The 22,222-nt window shown below is 40.9% G+C and overlaps 1 protein-coding gene across 1 annotated transcript in view; it reads left to right on the top strand.

Annotated features, from left to right (window-relative positions):
- Positions 1–6,986: 6,986 nt before the first annotated feature.
- Positions 6,987–22,222, top strand: part of LOC306928758 (protein O-GlcNAcase) — a 70,319-nt gene continuing 55,083 nt past the window's right edge. The window contains exon 1 of the mRNA XM_079509030.1: positions 6,987–7,168. Coding sequence (XP_079365156.1) covers positions 7,120–7,168 — 49 coding nt within the window. The 5' untranslated portion in view covers positions 6,987–7,119. The remainder of the gene's footprint in view (positions 7,169–22,222) is intronic.

Genomic DNA, 22,222 nt, shown 5'->3' with positions numbered 1-22,222 from the left:
TTCTACATACTGTGAAATATAATGAAATGTACCCATTCTACATACTGTGAAATATAATGAAATGTACCCATTCTACATACTGTGAAATATAATAAAATGAAATGTACCCATTCTACATACTGTGAAATATAATGAAATGTACCCATTCTACATACTGTGAAATATAATGAAATGTACCCATTCTACATACTGTGAAATAATGAAATGTACCCATTCTACATACTGTGAAATATAATGAAATGTACCCATTCTACATACTGTGAAATATAATGAAATGTACCCATTCTACATACTGTGAAATATAATGAAATGTACCCATTCTACATACTGTGAAATATAATGAAATGTACCCATTCTACATACTGTGAAATATAATGAAATGTACCCATTCTACACACTGTGAAATATAATGAAATGTACCCATTCTACAAACTGTGAAATATAATGAAATGTACCCATTCTACATACTGTGAAATATAATAAAATGAAATTTACCCATTCTACATACTGTGAAATAATGAAATGTACCCATTCTACATACTGTGAAATAATGAAATGTACCCATTCTACATACTGTGAAATATAATCAAATGAAATGTACCCATTCTACATACTGTGAAATAATGAAATGTACCCATTCTACATACTGTGAAATAATGAAATGTACCCATTCTACATACTGTGAAATAGAAATGTACCCATTCTACATACTGTGAAATATAATGAAATGTACCCATTCTACATACTGTGAAATATAATGAAATGTACCCATTCTACATACTGTGAAATATACTGAAATGTACCCATTCTACAAACTGTGAATGAAATGTACCCATTCTACATACTGTGAAATATAATGAAATGTACCCATTCTACATACTGTGAAATATAATGAAATGTACCCATTCTACATACTGTGAAATATAATGAAATGTACCCATTCTACATACTGTGAAATATAATAAAATGAAATGTACCCATTCTACATACTGTGAAATATAATGAAATGTACCCATTCTACATACTGTGAAATATAATGAAATGTACCCATTCTACATACTGTGAAATAATGAAATGTACCCATTCTACATACTGTGAAATATAATGAAATGTACCCATTCTACATACTGTGAAATATAATGAAATGTACCCATTCTACATACTGTGAAATATAATGAAATGTACCCATTCTACATACTGTGAAATATAATGAAATGTACCCATTCTACATACTGTGAAATATAATGAAATGTACCCATTCTACACACTGTGAAATATAATGAAATGTACCCATTCTACAAACTGTGAAATATAATGAAATGTACCCATTCTACATACTGTGAAATATAATAAAATGAAATTTACCCATTCTACATACTGTGAAATAATGAAATGTACCCATTCTACATACTGTGAAATAATGAAATGTACCCATTCTACATACTGTGAAATATAATCAAATGAAATGTACCCATTCTACATACTGTGAAATAATGAAATGTACCCATTCTACATACTGTGAAATAATGAAATGTACCCATTCTACATACTGTGAAATAGAAATGTACCCATTCTACATACTGTGAAATATAATGAAATGTACCCATTCTACATACTGTGAAATATACTGAAATGTACCCATTCTACAAACTGTGAATGAAATGTACCCATTCTACATACTGTGAAATATAATGAAATGTACCCATTCTACATACTGTGAAATATAATGAAATGTACCCATTCTACATTCTGTGAAATACAATGAAATGTACCCATTCTACATACTGTGAAATATAATGAAATGTACCCATTCTACATACTGTGAAATATAATGAAATGTACCCATTCTACATACTGTGAAATATAATGAAATGTACCCATTCTACATACTGTGAAATATAATGAAATGTACCCATTCTACACACTGTGAAATATAATGAAATGTACCCATTCTACATACTGTGAAATATGATGAAATGTACCCATTCTACATACTGTGAAATATAATACAATGAAATGTACCCATTCTACACACTGTGAAATATAATGAAATGTACCCATTCTACATACTGTGAAATATAATGAAATGTACCCATTCTACATACTGTGAAATATAATACAATGAAATGTACCCATTCTACATACTGTGAAATATAATCAAATTAAATGTACCCATTCTACATACTGTGAAATATAATCAAATGAAATGTACCCATTCTACATACTGTGAAATATAATCAAATTAAATGTACCCATTCTACATACTGTGAAATATAATCAAATGAAATGTACCCATTCTACATACTGTGAAATATAATCAAATTAAATGTACCCATTCTACATACTGTGAAATATAATCAAATGAAATGTACCCATTCTACATACTGTGAAATAATGAAATGTACCCATTCTACATACTGTGAAATAATGAAATGTACCCATTCTACATACTGTGAAATATAATCAAATGAAATGTACCCATTCTACATACTGTGAAATAATGAAATGTACCCATTCTACATACTGTGAAATAATGAAATGTACCCATTCTACATACTGTGAAATAGAAATGTACCCATTCTACATACTGTGAAATATAATGAAATGTACCCATTCTACATACTGTGAAATATAATGAAATGTACCCATTCTACATACTGTGAAATATACTGAAATGTACCCATTCTACAAACTGTGAATGAAATGTACCCATTCTACATACTGTGAAATATAATGAAATGTACCCATTCTACATACTGTGAAATATAATGAAATGTACCCATTCTACATTCTGTGAAATACAATGAAATGTACCCATTCTACATACTGTGAAATATAATGAAATGTACCCATTCTACATACTGTGAAATATAATGAAATGTACCCATTCTACATACTGTGAAATATAATGAAATGTACCCATTCTACATACTGTGAAATATAATGAAATGTACCCATTCTACACACTGTGAAATATAATGAAATGTACCCATTCTACATACTGTGAAATATAATCAAATGAAATGTACCCATTCTACATACTGTGAAATATAATCAAATTAAATGTACCCATTCTACATACTGTGAAATATAATCAAATGAAATGTACCCATTCTACATACTGTGAAATATAATGAAATGTACCCATTCTACATACTGTGAAATATAATGAAATGTACCCATTCTACATACTGTGAAATATAATAAAATGAAATGTACCCATTCTACATACTGTGAAATATAATGAAATGTACCCATTCTACATACTGTGAAATATAATGAAATGTACCCATTCTACATACTGTGAAATAATGAAATGTACCCATTCTACATACTGTGAAATATAATGAAATGTACCCATTCTACATACTGTGAAATATAATGAAATGTACCCATTCTACATACTGTGAAATATAATGAAATGTACCCATTCTACATACTGTGAAATATAATGAAATGTACCCATTCTACATACTGTGAAATATAATGAAATGTACCCATTCTACACACTGTGAAATATAATGAAATGTACCCATTCTACAAACTGTGAAATATAATGAAATGTACCCATTCTACATACTGTGAAATATAATAAAATGAAATTTACCCATTCTACATACTGTGAAATAATGAAATGTACCCATTCTACATACTGTGAAATAATGAAATGTACCCATTCTACATACTGTGAAATATAATCAAATGAAATGTACCCATTCTACATACTGTGAAATAATGAAATGTACCCATTCTACATACTGTGAAATAATGAAATGTACCCATTCTACATACTGTGAAATAGAAATGTACCCATTCTACATACTGTGAAATATAATGAAATGTACCCATTCTACATACTGTGAAATATACTGAAATGTACCCATTCTACAAACTGTGAATGAAATGTACCCATTCTACATACTGTGAAATATAATGAAATGTACCCATTCTACATACTGTGAAATATAATGAAATGTACCCATTCTACATTCTGTGAAATACAATGAAATGTACCCATTCTACATACTGTGAAATATAATGAAATGTACCCATTCTACATACTGTGAAATATAATGAAATGTACCCATTCTACATACTGTGAAATATAATGAAATGTACCCATTCTACATACTGTGAAATATAATGAAATGTACCCATTCTACACACTGTGAAATATAATGAAATGTACCCATTCTACATACTGTGAAATATGATGAAATGTACCCATTCTACATACTGTGAAATATAATACAATGAAATGTACCCATTCTACACACTGTGAAATATAATGAAATGTACCCATTCTACATACTGTGAAATATAATGAAATGTACCCATTCTACATACTGTGAAATATAATACAATGAAATGTACCCATTCTACATACTGTGAAATATAATCAAATTAAATGTACCCATTCTACATACTGTGAAATATAATCAAATGAAATGTACCCATTCTACATACTGTGAAATATAATCAAATTAAATGTACCCATTCTACATACTGTGAAATATAATCAAATGAAATGTACCCATTCTACATACTGTGAAATATAATCAAATTAAATGTACCCATTCTACATACTGTGAAATATAATCAAATGAAATGTACCCATTCTACATACTGTGAAATATAATGAAATGTACCCATTCTACATACTGTGAAATATAATGAAATGTACCCATTCTACATACTGTGAAATATAATAAAATGAAATGTACCCATTCTACATACTGTGAAATATAATGAAATGTACCCATTCTACATACTGTGAAATATAATGAAATGTACCCATTCTACATACTGTGAAATAATGAAATGTACCCATTCTACATACTGTGAAATATAATGAAATGTACCCATTCTACATACTGTGAAATATAATGAAATGTACCCATTCTACATACTGTGAAATATAATGAAATGTACCCATTCTACATACTGTGAAATATAATGAAATGTACCCATTCTACATACTGTGAAATATAATGAAATGTACCCATTCTACACACTGTGAAATATAATGAAATGTACCCATTCTACAAACTGTGAAATATAATGAAATGTACCCATTCTACATACTGTGAAATATAATAAAATGAAATTTACCCATTCTACATACTGTGAAATAATGAAATGTACCCATTCTACATACTGTGAAATAATGAAATGTACCCATTCTACATACTGTGAAATATAATCAAATGAAATGTACCCATTCTACATACTGTGAAATAATGAAATGTACCCATTCTACATACTGTGAAATAATGAAATGTACCCATTCTACATACTGTGAAATAGAAATGTACCCATTCTACATACTGTGAAATATAATGAAATGTACCCATTCTACATACTGTGAAATATAATGAAATGTACCCATTCTACATACTGTGAAATATACTGAAATGTACCCATTCTACAAACTGTGAATGAAATGTACCCATTCTACATACTGTGAAATATAATGAAATGTACCCATTCTACATACTGTGAAATATAATGAAATGTACCCATTCTACATTCTGTGAAATACAATGAAATGTACCCATTCTACATACTGTGAAATATAATGAAATGTACCCATTCTACATACTGTGAAATATAATGAAATATACCCATTCTACATACTGTGAAATATAATGAAATGTACCCATTCTACATACTGTGAAATATAATGAAATGTACCCATTCTACACACTGTGAAATATAATGAAATGTACCCATTCTACATACTGTGAAATATAATGAAATGTACCCATTCTACATACTGTGAAATATAATAAAATGAAATGTACCCATTCTACACACTGTGAAATATAATGAAATGTACCCATTCTACATACTGTGAAATATAATGAAATGTACCCATTCTACATACTGTGAAATATAATACAATGAAATGTACCCATTCTACATACTGTGAAATATAATGAAATGTACCCATTCTACATACTGTGAAATATAATAAAATGAAATGTACCCATTCTACACACTGTGAAATATAATGAAATGTACCCATTCTACATACTGTGAAATATAATGAAATGTACCCATTCTACATACTGTGAAATATAATACAATGAAATGTACCCATTCTACATACTGTGAAATATAATGAAATGTACCCATTCTACAAACTGTGAATGAAATGAAATGTACCCATTCTACATACTGTGAAATAATGAAATGTACCCATTCTACATACTGTGAAATATAATCAAATGAAATGTACCCATTCTACATACTGTGAAATATAATCAAATTAAATGTACCCATTCTACATACTGTGAAATATAATCAAATTAAATGTACCCATTCTACATACTGTGAAATATAATAAAATGAAATGTACCCATTCTACATACTGTGAAATATAATAAAATGAAATGTACCCATTCTACATACTGTGAAATATAATGAAATGTACCCATTCTACATACTGTGAAATATAATTAAATGTACCCATTCTACATACTGTGAAATATAATGAAATGTACCCATTCTACATACTGTGAAATATAATGAAATGTACCCATTCTACATACTGTGAAATATAATGAAATGTACCCATTCTACATACTGTAAAATATAATAAAATGAAATGTACCCATTCTACATACTGTGTTATATAATAAAATGAAATGTACCCATTCTACATACTGTGAAATAAAATGTCTAATGTATGTACCTGCACTGCCCAACAATTCCACCAAGTGGCGCCCATGTGCTGCTTCTCGGGCAGTCTAGTATATAGTGCTCCACAACGCAACGACGCGCGCGCGCGCGCACACACACACACACACGGCGGGTAGGAGCGGTGCTTCTAGCCCAGGACCTGAGCCTCCACAGCGGGTAGCAGCGGTGCTTCTAGCCCAGGACCTGAGCCTCCACAGCGGGTAGCAGCGGTGCTTCTAGCCCAGGACCTGAGCCTCCACAGCGGGTAGCAGCGGTGCTTCTAGCCCAGGACCTGAGCCTCCACAGCGGGTAGCAGCGGTGCTTCTAGCCCAGGACCTGAGCCTCCACAGCGGGTAGCAGCGGTGCTTCTAGCCCAGGACCTGAGCTCCCACAGCGGGTAGCAGCGGCGCGTCGCCTCGCTGTCTCTGAGTGTGGATGGACAGCATGGAGGAGAGAGAGCGCTTCCTGTGTGGGGTGGTGGAAGGTAAGACAGCCTGTACTGTTAACCAAATGGACCCTTACAGGTCTCTATATAGCCTCAGTCTGTACTATAAACACGGAACCAAATGGACCCTTACAGGTCTGTACTGAGAGGTAGCCTCAGTCTAAACACGGAACCAAATGGACCCTTACAGGTCTGTACTGAGAGGTAGCCTCAGTCTGTACTATAAACACAGAACCAAATGGACCCTTACAGGTCTGTACTGAGAGGTATCCTCAGTCTAAACACGGAACCAAATGGACCCTTAAGGTACTGAGAGGTAGCCTCAATCTGTACTATTAAACACGGAACCAAATGGACCCTTACAGGTCTGTACTGAGGGGTAAAACGGAACCAAATGGACCCTTACAGGTCTGTACTGAGGGGTATAGTCTCAGCCTGTACTAAACGGAACCAAATGGACCCTTAAGGTCTGTACTGAGGGGTATAGCCTCAGCCTGTACTAAACGGAACCAAATGGACCCTTAAGGTCTGTACTGAGGGGTATAGCCTCAGCCTGTACTAAACGGAACCAAATGGACCCTTACAGGTCTGTACTGAGGGGTATAGCCTCAGCCTGTACTAAACGGAACCAAATGGACCCTTAAGGTCTGTACTGAGGGGTATAGCCTCAGCCTGTATACTAAACGGAACCAAATGGACCCTTAAGGTCTGTACTGAGGGGTATAGACAGACAGACAGACAGACAGACAGAACGCTAGAGATTATGATCATGTGATGTCCTCCCCCCCCCCCCCCAGTTGTATCAGCTGCTTGACCTATATATACCATTATACTATATATATGTATTTATATACATTATACTATCATGTATTTTATATTGTTTGAAATATTTATTAACAGTTTGCAGAATTACAGTACATTTCAAGCACAAACTCAATACAAAGACTGTTAACTGTGAGTGGACGACCCAATTAAGCATTACACTTGTTTACAAGAGGGTCCACCATGTTCAATTCATCAAAACATTTAGAGACGTACAAATAGACACTTCTATATAGTCAAAGAACAGAACAGGAATTCATCATAAAGGAGGTAAAAAGGGAAAATAAACATATACAGTGAGGGGAAAAAGGGGTGGGGGGGAATTCAGATTTTACGGGGGCTAGTTTCGAATTGCAGCCGTCCGTAGGTGCCCTTTGAGAGCGGTTTTGAAGGAGTCAAGGGATTCACATGTCTTAATGACTGTTGGTAGGGCCTTCCACATTTTGGTGGCATAGGAGCGAAAAGAATGTAGTCCCTTGTTTGTGCCGAATCTGGGTTGTACATGGTTCGTTGCACTCCCTCTGGTGTTGTGGGTGTGGACTTCGTTAACATTAAGGAAGTATCTAGACAGGTACATGGGTATCTTGGTGGTGTAGTGAATCTTGTGGACCAGACCCATTGCAAGATGCTGTACTCTGTCGTCGACCCTAAGCCATTCCAGCCTGTCAAAGTGGGCAGGGGTGAGGTGGGTTCGGGGGGTGAGGCCAAGTAGGAGCCTGACCAGTTTGTTTTGGGAAGTCTGGAGCCTAGTTTTAACTCTTTGAGAGTTTCAAGGATTTCTATATAGTTTTTAGACTTCTCTATGGCATAATCCCGTTTTTGAATGATTTATTGAAAATTCTCTGTTGTGAATGTGTGACAACGAAAGACCTTCAGAGAAAGCTTGACTTGTCTGCTTCCAGGAAAAAAATGAACTGAGTTGATAAAATGTTTAGTTTTTGTGTTGGAAGCCATTTAAAAGAGCCTGCATTTACACTGGGTAGTGTTTCTAGGACAACAAAAAAAGTTATGCCCGGTTGAAGTTTTATTTTCTAAATAACTTTTTTTCTGCTGGGCGTACATAGCCATGCAATATCTCATTTTAAAGGGTGAGTTGTCTAGTTCAATTAAAATAAAATAAAAAGTTTCTCACATGTACCACTGTAGATATTTTGCCATCTATAAATAGCATGGTCAGTCATGATCAATCTGACCTATCCAGCTAAAAGTCCCCCTAGCTCTGAATTGGAACATCATATAAACTCAATTCTTTTTTGGGGTAAAATTAGACATTCTAACGCACATTTTGATATATACCATGTTTACATAGTCTTACCAGTACCTTGTCTATTCATGCATGTATCTCAAAAACCTGTTGTGAAGAAACAGTTTTGATAAAAAACACATCCAAGGACATTGTTTTGATATGACTTTGTGCCCATGATATGTATCAAAATATAGACTTGAATGTATACTGTATTATAACAAAAAATTGGGTTCTTACCATCTACCGTTACAGAGTAAATCACAGTTGAAACTCGCTTAGTCAAACCATAAACCTCAGAATAGTGAACAAAATAGCCATGACAGGTCTAACTCATTGTAAAAGCGTCTTTTATTTTTTATGACTACTAACATAATACAATTATAATAAATATTACAGAAAATAAATAGGCCTACATACAAAACAGTTGTCCCCAAACTCCCCAGTGTCCCCAAACCACTGCATTCCAGTTGTTCTTGACGGTGTGTGTGTGTGTGTGTAGGCTAAATTTAAAAAAGAACAGCTGAAATGAATGAATGCATCCGGTTCAGTGTCGGAGAACTCCATCGCAGTCTTGACTCTTCGTCTTCATCATCATCATCATCATCATCATCATCATCATCATCATCATCATCATCATCATCATCATCATCCTCCTCCTCCTCATCTGATGCCAGTTCTAAATATATAAAAATAAACTTTTAGCTGTAGTCAGCCCGGCCAATAGCCAGTTGGGGGGGGGGAGGAACGTAGGCTATCTGACATCATCGTCATCATCATCATCACACGGAGACACACTAAACAATGTACAATCATGATTGTATACAATATACAATGAATGCGATTATCATGCAAGCTCATACGTCAATGAAACGTCATACAGATCTTATATAATACGCTACTGTTAGCTTCACTCCCCGTCCCCCCTCCGATCCTTGTAGCAAGGTCATCATAACCACGCGTTGCTTCAGTAAACGATGCATGTTTGTTCTCCGTCTTTGTAGACAGTAAATAAAAGGAGCGAACATTACTCTAAAGATCAGATCGCCTATAAGGCACGCTACAATATAAAATAATTGTACTGCCATGCGTGCATGTCTGCTACGATACATTTGTACTGCACCGACCAACCGATCGACACCAACCCCCCCTCCAGCCATTAGCCAGCACCAATGCACCGACCAACCGATCGACAACAACCCCCCCATTAGCCAGCACCTTTGGTGCTGGCTAATGGCTGGGGGCCATCGTGGTGAGTCATTCTGGCGTCATGATCTGACTAGTAGTAGTAATTATCCAAGCATCTATTTGTAGCGATCATCTTATGATTTCTGATCACTATAGAAGGGCATTTTCTACAATAAGATTACCTCAAAACATTCCGGGTCTTCTTCAATGGTTTCCCGGTATAGCTCATCGGACGACGATGGGGAGACAATGAAAAAAGGAGGGAGGGAGACGGCTGCCACCCGCCCTCTCCAGCGAGTCTCGCTGTAAGCACTGGACCAGGGCTACTCCGCCTGGAGAAGGCGACTGGGACGCGTATGGATCAATACTACTACCACAAAACTCGCTCAAATAAATAGTACTGCTTTCAACTTTTTCTGCTAGAAAATCGCTCGGGCGAGACGGCAAAACAGGCTAAACAATGAAAACTATGAAGACTCCCTCTTCCCCCACTGTTTACAGGGGGTGGGACCAGCTTCCAATGGCAACACGTACACGTGTGTCACGTGACACGGGTTTTCTGGGTAATGTAGTTGGAATATAAGCTCAGGAATTTAAACAGCGCTCCGGAGCATATTAATATGTTTAGATTAATCAAAAACGAGAAAGACGCCAATTGGCGTCATTGCTCTCGTCCGGAATGCTGATGATGACGCCAATTGGCGTCTTTCCCCTTCTAAGGGTTAAGGGCCTTTGAGGTGCTGTGGTACCAAGAGGTGCATGCATAGTCAAAGAAACCCTGTACAAGGGCTCCTGTTAAGGTCTTCAAGGTGTTTTTGTTGACCAGTGAGGCGACCCTGTAAAGGAATCTTGTTCTTTGGTTGACTTTTTTGATTACGTTGGTGGCCATTTTATCACCTGAAAGATTAGCCTCCAGGATGGAACCTAGGTAGGTAATTTCATCTTTACGTGTGATAACATTGTCACCCAACCAAGAAGTAATTTGCCTTGCTGAGATTACTATTAGAGCCAAAGAGAATGGATTCAGTTTTTCCCAGGTGTAAAGATAGTTTGTTATCAGCGAGCCAGGTTCAGATTCTACCGAGTTCAGAGATGAGGGCCTTTTCAACCTGCAGTTTGTTCCTGTCCGAGATTAGCAGTGCCAAGTCATCTGCGAACAGGAACAAGTTGCAGTCACAAGCTGATGTCATGTCGTTTACATTAAGGGCCGGTTCTAGGCATAAGCAATATAAGCGGTCGCTTAGGGCCACAACCACTGAGGGGGCCACATCACAGGGAGAAGATTTTTTATTTATTTTTTAATGTATCCCCTATCCCATACATGGGCTACTGGCGGCCTGGGGGCCACATATGACCCCCACCTTCACTTAACCGTTTCCGTACATAGGTCCCAATCGACGCGTACATAGGACGTCTGAGGACGTCCTAGCGCATCCTCAATGATACGGGGCGAGATAAGAATATTCTGAATTTTGTATTTTTTTTATTTTGTCAAATTCGGCTACCGTATGCTACGCTCTAGGCAATTGTTAGCTTATCATTGACTTGGCAGTTAGCGCGGCAGAAAGAATGACTCGTCTCTCCAAATCCAGGGCGCTCTCCGTGGTGTTGAACGGATCGATATACTGGCGCTTCATTTCTGCTCCTCATCCGTCTCTCCCGCAAAACGCTTTTTGGATCATATATCATATAAACTAAAACGATCGCAATGTAAGCTAGCTATGTAAAAATATCAACTGGCGGCCTGGGGGTCAATGCGGCCCGCAGGTTAATATCAACTGGCGGCCTGGGGGTCAATGCGGCCCGCAGGTTAATATCAACTGGCGGCCTGGGGGTCAATGCGGCCCGCAGGTTAATATCAACTGGCGGCCTGGGGGTCAATGCGGCCCGCAGGTTAATATCAACTGGCGGCCTGGGGGCCCACCTTCACTTAATGCAGCAGGTTAATATCAACTGGCGGCCTGGGGGCCCACCTTCACTTAATGCAGCAGGTTAATATCAACTGGCGGCCTGGGGGCCCACCTTCACTTAATGCAGCAGGTTAATATCGGAATACTGATATATTATATTATTATTATATTATTATATATTATATTAATGATTTCAGCTGTTACAATTCCAATCATGCATGCATGACCCGCTATAATTACTTCACTCTATATTAATATTATATATATATTCAGTCTATATTAGTAGCTTAATGACTAATACTAGTCTTTTTTATGTCCAATGTATTTGCATTTAAGTTCATAAAGTTAACTGAAATTTGCTTTGCGTCCACAAGACACAACGGAATAATTTCACAATTGGCAATAGCACAGAAAAGATGATAATATAATATGATGTTTGTAGTTCTTTATAGATCTAACCTCTTAATTTTGATCTCAAAGTGCACCAGATTGAAGGATTTTAATCGCAAATTTAAAACCCCCCAAGCGTCACAGTGCATGGGGGGGCAACCCCCGGACCCCCCAGGCGTCACAGTGCATGGGGGGGCAACCCCCGGACCCCCTAGGCATCACAGTGCATGGGGGGCAACCCCCGGACCCACCAGGCGTCACAGTGCATGGGGGGGCAACCCCCGGACCCCCCTGGTGTCACAGTGCATGGGGGGCAACCCCCGGACCCCCCAGGCGTGACAGTGCATGGGGGGGCAACCCCCGGACCCCCCAGGCGTGACAGTGCATGGGGGGCAACCCCCGGACCCCCCAGGCGTGACAGTGCATGGGGGGGCAACCCCCGGACCCCCCAGGCGTGACAGTGCATGGGGGGGCAACCCCCGGACCCCCCAGGCGTGATTATATTATATATTATATATGTATTATATATCAGGTATGGCTCCCCCATATCTTACAAGTATGATCGAACCGTACAAACCCTCCCGCGCACTCAGATCAGCCAACGCAGGGAAGCTGGAAGTACCTTCACTAAAAACGCTGGGACAACGCTCCACACGTCCCAAACACTATGGAATGAACTTCCCATTGCAGTCAGAACTACAGACTCACTCCCAATCTAAACTATGGAATGAACTTCCCATTGCAGTCAGAACTACAGACTCACTCCCAATCTAAACTATGGAATGAACTTCCCATTACAGTCAGAACTGCAGACTCACTCCCAATCTAAACTATGGAATGAACTCCTCATTGCAGTCAGAACTACAGACTCACTCCCAATCTAAACTATGGAATGAACTTCCCATTACAGTCAGAACTGCAGACTCACTCCCAATCTAAACTATGGAATGAACTCCCCATTGCAGTCAGAACTACAGACTCACTCCCAATCTAAACTATGGAATGAACTCCCCATTGCAGTCAGAACTACAGACTCACTCCCAATCTAAACTATGGAATGAACTTCCCATTACAGTCAGAACTGCAGACTCACTCCCAATCTAAACTATGGAATGAACTCCTCATTGCAGTCAGAACTACAGACTCACTCCCAATCTAAACTATGGAATGAACTTCCCATTGCAGTCAGAACTGCAGACTCACTCCCAATCTAAACTATGGAATGAACTCCCCATTGCAGTCAGAACTGCAGACTCACTCCTAATCTAAACTATGGAATGAACTTCCCATTGCAGTCAGAACTGCAGACTCACTCCCAATCTAAACTATGGAATGAACTTCCCATTGCAGTCAGAACTGCAGACTCACTCCCAATCTAAACTATGGAATGAACTTCCCATTGCAGTCAGAACTACAGACTCACTCCCAATCTAAACTATGGAATGAACTTCCCATTGCAGTCAGAACTGCAGACTCACTCCCAATCTAAACTATGGAATTAACTTCCCATTGCAGTCAGAACTACAGACTCACTCCCAATCTAAACTATGGAATGAACTTCCCATTGCAGTCAGAATTACAGACTCACTCCCAATCTTCCGCCGTAGTCTGAAAACCCACCTCTTCAGACTCCATCATGGCCCGTAGCACTTACTTAGATAGTATTTTAAACGGACTTATAGCATGTTACGTAGACAGCACTAGAATTGCATTTCATGTAGTCATAGCACTTTATAGTACACATATATACTATAGTATAGTATGTATAGTTTCATGATATAGATATTCCACTGTTACGTTCTTAGCTTACGCATGTTTCATGATAACTACGTTTTATGTATGTGATGTATTGACATGCTTTTTGTTATTGCTTAATGTAAATCATGAAGGAGTGATGTAGCCTGTCTGTCTGTCTGTCTGTCTGTCTGTCTGTCTGCCTGCATGCCTGCCTGCCTGCCTGGGGTGGGGGGGATCTTAATTTGGCAGGGGTGGGGGGGATTGATTTGTTATTATTGATCTTGTTAACTTTGACCTCACTCATCCCATTCCAGTTTGCAGACAGACAGACAGACAGACAGACAGACAGACAGACAGACAGACAGACAGACAGACAGACAGACAGCTCCATTGGCAGAGTATGAATTGAATTGCTAAGGTGAATAAACCACACCCCAAAGCCCCAGGAACCTAAAGCCTTGGTGTAGTGGTAAATGTCAACAGCCACATTATGAGCACCATTTAAACCTTGGTGTAGTGGTAAATGTCAACAGCCACATTATGAACCTTGGTGTAGTGGTAAATGTCAACAGCCACATTATGAACCTTGGTGTAGTGGTAAATGTCAACAGCCACATTATGAACCTTGGTGTAGTGGTAAATGTCAACAGCCACATTATGAACCTTGGTGTAGTGGTAAATGTCAACAGCCACATTATTAGCACCATTTCAACACCAGTCAGTCTATCATCACCTTAAGAATATATGGAGGTTTAATGGCATGATGTCTCAGCAGGATTGGGAAAAACTAAACAACAAAACAACACAAAATTATGGTAACGATGTCTTTACAAGTCTGACGTTGATCAGACAACTGCAGTTGATTCAGAACACTGCTGTGTTCTTATAGTAATACTTCTACTAATAATTTGTGGGGGGGATCTTTATTTGGCAGGGGTGGGGGGGATCTTTATTTGGCAGGGGTGGGGGGGATCTTTATTTGGCAGGGGTGGGGGGGATCTTTATTTGGCAGGGGTGGGGGGATCTTTATTTGGCAGGGGTGGGGGGGATCTTTATTTGGCAGGGGTGGGGGGGGATCTTTATTTGGCAGGGGTGGGGGGGATCTTTATTTGGCAGGGGTGGGGGGATCTTTATTTGGCAGGGGTGGGGGGGATCTTTATTTGGCAGGGGTGGGGGGGATCTTTATTTGGCAGGGGTGGGGGGGATCTTTATTTGGCAGGGGTGGGGGGGGATCTTTATTTGGCAGGGGTGGGGGGGATCTTTATTTGGCAGGATTATGTACCAATGCCAGGGTATAATTGGTTGACGATGGTGACGTAATGATGATATGTTTCAGTTTTTGGCTGGGGACCCCCCTGGGGACCCCCTGTGGGACCCCCCTGGGGACCCCCTGTGGACCCCCTGTGGGACCCCCCTGGGGACCCCCTGTGGACCCCCTGTGGACCCCCCTGGGGACCCCCTGTGGACCCCCCTGTGGACCCCCTGTGGGACCCCCCTGGGGACCCCCTGTGGGACCCCCTGTGGGACCCCCTGTGGACCCCCTGTGGGACCCCCTGTGGGACCCCCCTGTGGGACCCCCTGTGGGACCCCCTGTGGACCCCCTGTGGGACCCCCTGTGGACCCCCTGGGGACCCCCTGTGGACCCCCTGTGGGACCCCCTGGGGACCCCCTGTGGGACCCCCTGGGGACCCCCTGTGGGACCCCCTGGGGACCCCCTGTGGACCCCCTGGGGACCCCCTGTGGACCCCCTGTGCGACCCCCAGAAATGCTTTGGCCGTGTCTCGTGGGGTTCCATGCAGCTAAATGATGGAGAGTTGGTAATCCCCCCCACCCCTCAACTAGCATGGAGAGTTGGTAATCCCCCCACCCCTGAGTTGGTAATCCCCCCCACCCAGTTCCCCCCCACCCAGTTGGTAATCCCCCCCACCTCAACTAGCATGAAAGTATTCTTACAAATGCATGGTAGGGAAACGTTTGAATGGAAAGGACCGCAACATTTACACTTATTAGCCCACAGACCCCTATTTGAAATGTATCAAGGACCCCCAGTTTGACATGCACCACAGAAAGTATGGACAGTCGCACAGGTACTCCCAGATATATTTGGTAAGTCGCACAGATCCAATTGCAGGTGCATTTGCATCCAAAAAGGTGTACATTTTGAGCTTTGGCTTGAGAGAACTCATGGCTTTTGCAACCTGTGATGTTGTGAGCTTGTAGATGAGCCGTTTTCGCCAGAGCGTGCGCTGTAGCCACTTCACGCTGTGTGTGTGTGTGTGTGTGTGTGTGTGTGTGTGTGTGTGTGTGTGTGTGTGTGTGTGTGTGTGTGTGTGTGTGTGTGTGTGTGTGTGTGTGTGTGTGTGTGTGTGTGTGTGTGTGTGTGTGTGTGTGTGTGTGTGTTAAGGTTGGGCGATATGCCAATCTTTTTCAATCGCCCATCGTCTGTCCAAAAATCGCCGATGGACGATATATTCGTGTCATAAAAGTAAAGTGAGAACAGCTCACTACAGGTCGCAAAAAAAGCCAGATCTACAAGCTCTCAAGGCGCCGCATCCTGCCTGTTTTTGCAGCGCCGTTCGCTACGCGTTGAGAGCTTGTAGATCCGTCTATTTTTGCAGCGCAGTGCGCAGCCAGGGTAACAAAATAAAAAATAAGTTACAGGTGGAGATGAAGTGAAGTTGGAACGGGCAAGCAGCTGCAAGCCAAGCTAACATCACAACCACTGGCTGGTGACAGTGTTGTTAGCCGCAGCAACATGTAGCCTGCCCTGGTAACTTCTCCTCCTCCCCGGAGAACTCTTGCCTCCCCGTTGAGTCGGAGGCTCGGAGCGCTGCTGCTGATCCGCAAGCTCTCAAGGCATCGTGTCCTGCCTGTTTTTGCAGCGCCGTTCGCTACGCGTTGAGAGCTTGTAGATCTGTCTATTTTTGCAGCGCTGGTGTCGGGGTTCGTTCACGTTGTCAATAAAAAAATAACCTAGATTACAGGCGGAGATGAAGTTCAATCAGTGGGTTGAATCAGTAGCTACACGCTAAACTAAGCGCTAAGCTAACGATCCCCGAGCCTACACTAACACTAGCAGCCTGTTTTTTATTTTCCCCCGACTTCACGGGTAGCGCATTGGGATTGTGATGAGACACGAGACAGCAGTGTGCATTCTGTTGTGACTGTATATTATTAAACTGCATGGGTCTGGACTCCGGAGCATAAACAACATGTAGGCTACAGTACAGTAGCCTCCCTCGGCTCGGTCCCTCCCAGCCTTTACTCTGGCTGCCAGAGTGTTCCCCGATGCTGCGGTGCGGGGACTGGGAGCATTATAACGGGAGGAGGGGTTTTCCACCCGGCCGCTGTTACTACTTTGCTGGCCCAAATTGATTCACATGTTGCTCACACTTTACAGGTTAATTGGGCTAATATTTTGCAAAAGAAAATAATCGTCCCGAAAAATCGCCTAATAAAAATATTCGGCGATTGGACTCGTACATTCGCGATTGACGATAGATTCGTATCGTCACCCAACCCTAGTGTGTGTGTGTGTGTGTGTGTGTGTGTGTGTGTGTGTGTGTGTGTGTGTGTGTGTGTGTGTGTGTGTGTGTGTGTGTGTGTGTGTGTGTGTGTGTGTGTGTGTGTGTGTGTGTGTGTGTGTCACGGCTTGGCCTGTTGTAGCGCCACCATGAGGCTGATTTGAAAACTGTCAAGTGGCATTTCTTCCTCAGCCTAGTGCGAATATGCATGCACAGTTTCACCACAATCGGACGCTGCGTTGAGTTGTTGTGGCGATTTGTACAAAACGGGTACAAAGCGGGCTACTCCTGAAAAGTTTAGAAGCCAATCGTAGGCAATGAAGGTGGATTATGAGAAATCAAGCAAACCCGTCTTGATCACCTGACTATGGAGAGCATGTGTACCGATTTGCGTGAAATTTGGATAACATCTGAAGGAGTAATATTAGAAAATGTGTTTTACATATGTCGGCCTCCTGGTGGCGCTATAAAGAGCAGATGTGAAAAATTCCAGGCAAAGGTTTTTCCTTGGCCTCTAGGGAGTTGGCATACAAAGTTATCCACAAATCCGTGCAGTTGGAGGTAAAAACACTTTTCGGCCAGTTATAGCGCCACCATGAGGCTGAGTTGAAAATGTTCAAGTGGCATTTCTTCCTCGGCCTAGTGGGAATGTGCGTGCGCAATTTCACGGAAATCACACGATGTGTTCATGATTTGCAGCATTTTGTTTGAAACTGAGCACTCCTGCGAACTTTGGAAGCCAATCTTAGCCAATCAGGATGGAGTCTGAGAAATCTGAAAAACCCGTTTTGTTGAATGGCTCTAGAGAGACTGTGTACCAATTTGCGTGATGTTTGGACAAAATCTGTAGGTGTACTGTCCAAAAACTTGTTTTGCACAAAGCGGCCTCCTGGTGGCGCTATAACAGGCCGTTGAACGATGAACAGAGGTTCATCGTTGGCATCCAGGGAGTGTGTGTGCAAAATTTGGCATCGACCGGGTTAACGGTGCCGGAGATTAGCTGTTCACAGACGGACACACGGACGGACGGACGGACAGAGTGCAAAACATACTCTCTCCCCATGCCTTTGGCCTGGTGGAGACAATGATTAAGTAAAGCCGTGATCATTCAATAATTATGAAGGTTTATCTCTTCATGTATAAGGTGTCTTAATTGTCTTGATTGATTGGTTGAAAAGTTTATCAGACAGAAATGTATAAAAACAGCAACAGAGTATCGTCAAACACTCAAAAGGGATATAGCTGATTATAGCACCAAAACATTTCCATTAACCCATTCTAACCCCCTCTTGGTGTTTCAAGCGTTATGTTACACTTTAGCTATTGAAAAATAGCAGATCTACAAGCTCATAGCGCAGCACCAAGTGCCGCGCTATGAACTTGTAGGTCTGCTATTTTTGAAAAAACGTGAAAATGTGGTGCAAATCTTTGAATATATATTTCAGAGTGAACATTTTTACTAAAATATTTGCTTCTGGGGGGTCCCTGGAACTACATATGTTCAGATGGGGGTCCGTGGCCCAATAGAGATAATTCTGGGCGTCCTTGACATGAAAAAGGTTGAGCACCACTGACACAGAAACATGGGTTTTTTTCAGAAAACTATTAGGATTTAGAAAGCCTTTTTTTAATCGCCATCAGTCCAATTAAAATGGGTTAAGGCCCGATGCGATGCAATCAATTCATAGACATGAAGATTAACAACAGCATTCAATATCATATCAGGAAAAATATAAAACACTGTAATGTACACAGTTGGGAGAAAAATGGGAGGGGGGGGGGGGGGGGGGTGTTTAAGGGAGAAGTGATCATTTATTCTCTCTTGGACGCTTTTTCCGGACAGTTTTTAAAAGATGTATAACGAGGCATAATTGTCTTGTATGTAGATTATAAGCATATTGTATCTGCATGCATGGAAAGTTACTGTAGCAGTCTGAGAATCTAATGAGCTGAAACTATTAATGGACTTATAAAATGTTATTTTGCAGTAGTCTGACCTACTGAAGAAATAAAATGCATGACATGTATAGTGTCAGCATCGGAAGGTCTTTGGCACTAGATGAAAGAATTAATCCATTTTGGGCGGGAACCCCTTTTGGTGTTTTAAGCATTATGTTATGCTTTAGCTATTGAAAAATAGCAGATCTACAAGCTTGTAGGTCTGCTATTTTAGAAAAATCGTGAAAATGTGGCGCAAATCTTTGAATATATGTTATTTCAGAGCATTTCTAACTCAAATCTTTGCATCTGGGGGGGTCCCTACTCCCTGGAACAACATATGTTCAGATGGGGGTCCGCAGCCTAATACAGATAATTCTGGGGGTCCTTGACATGAAACTCATGTCAAGGACAGCCTGCCTGCCTGCCTGAACATTGACGTAGCAGTGATGTAACGGGTTTAGTGATGATGCTAAATAATCCATGGTTGGTGGTGTTGGTCAGTGAAGCTGACAGAGCTGCATGGAACCCCTCAGGGTCCATTTGGTTACCAACTCTCCATCATTTAGCTGCATGGAACCCCACGAGACACAGGGGGTCCACAGGGGGTCCCCAGGGGGGTCCCACAGGGGGTCCACAGGGGGTCCCCACTCCCCAGGGGGGTCCCCAGCCAAAAACTGAAACATATCATCATTACGTCACCATCGTCAACCAATTATACCCTGGCGTTGGTACATAATCTTCATCACGGTTCACGGAAAGCATACCTGCACGGTCAGCTTCCGTATGTCCGTATGACATCATATCACGTGCATTCTAAGGGACATTGGTACATATCTTCATCACGTCATGGGACACATGCTTCGTAGGATGACGGAAAACATACCTGCACGGTCAGCTTGGGGCCAGCATATGACGTCATAACATGTGCTGGCCCCGAACACGCGCATCGTAGCACCTGACCGATAACATTACTTGCACGCTCTGCTTGCGCAAGTAATGATTCAATCTTTTACATTTAAAACAAAACAATCACACCCTGTGTGAAGTGAGGGGTGCTAATATATTAAAGTCTAGCTCATCTTGATTAGGTGATGTAATGGTGATTTAAAACAAACGGTGCAAACACAAACATTAAACGCCATTAACAATAAAGAGACAATATGACGTAATGAGGCACATTATGACGTGAATGTTCCCTTCATGGTCAACGGCGTTTACTAAACAAACATTGATTGTCAATCGGTGATCTAGAACAGGGGTTCTCAACCCGTGGGTCGCGACCCCTCGGGGGGTCGCCAAATTATTTTAGGGGGTCCCCAAATTATTTAAAAAAAAAAGAAAAAAAAGGAAGATTTATTTCATTTTTTTTTCACGATTTTTCAAAAATAGCAGACCTACAAGCTCGTAGCGCGCCACCGAGTGGCGCGCTATGAGTTTGTAGATCTGCTATTTTTAAATAGCTAAATTATAACAATGCTTAAAACACCAAAAGGGGTTCCCGCCCAAAATGGTTTGAGGTTATTGTAGCAGTCAATTTATATTGGGGGTCGGGAGGGGGCGGGGCGGGGGTCCCGAGACGTTGCCAAAGCATTTTCGGGGGTCCCCGGCCAAAAACGTTGAGAACCCCTGATCTAGAACTCTGTATGGATCAATACCAGCCTAGTGGTCTAGAACTCTGTATGGATCAATACCAGCCTAGTGGTCTAGAACTATGTATGGATCAATACCAGCCTAGTGGTCTAGAACTATGTATGGATCAATACCAGCCTAGTGGTCTAGAACTCTGTATGGATCAATACCAGCCTAGTGGTCTAGAACTCTGTATGGATCAATACCAGCCTAGTGGTCTAGAACTCTGTATGGATCAATACCAGCCCTAGTGGTCTAGAACTCTGTATGGATCAATACCAGCCTAGTGGTCTAGAACTATGTATGGATCAATACCAGCCTAGTGGTCTAGAACTCTGTATGGATCAATACCAGCCTAGTGGTCTAGAACTATGTATGGATCAATACCAGCCTAGTGGTCTAGAACTCTGTATGGATCAATACCAGCCTAGTGGTCTAGAACTCTGTATGGATCAATACCAGCCTAGTGGTCTAGAACTCTGTATGGATCAATACCAGCCCTAGTGGTCTAGAACTCTGTATGGATCAATACCAGCCTAGTGGTCTAGAACTCTGTATGGATCAATACCAGCCCTAGTGGTCTAGAACTCTGTATGGATCAATACCAGCCCTAGTGGTCTAGAACTATGTATGGATCAATACCAGCCCTAGTGGTCTAGAACTCTTTATGGATCAATACCAGCCTAGTGGTCTAGAACTCTGTATGGAT

Source organism: Electrona antarctica (assembly GCF_951216825.1).
Source record: "Electrona antarctica genome assembly, chromosome: 8".
NCBI classification, from domain to species: domain Eukaryota; kingdom Metazoa; phylum Chordata; class Actinopteri; order Myctophiformes; family Myctophidae; genus Electrona; species Electrona antarctica.
This window is presented reverse-complemented; position numbering and strand designations above follow the sequence as displayed.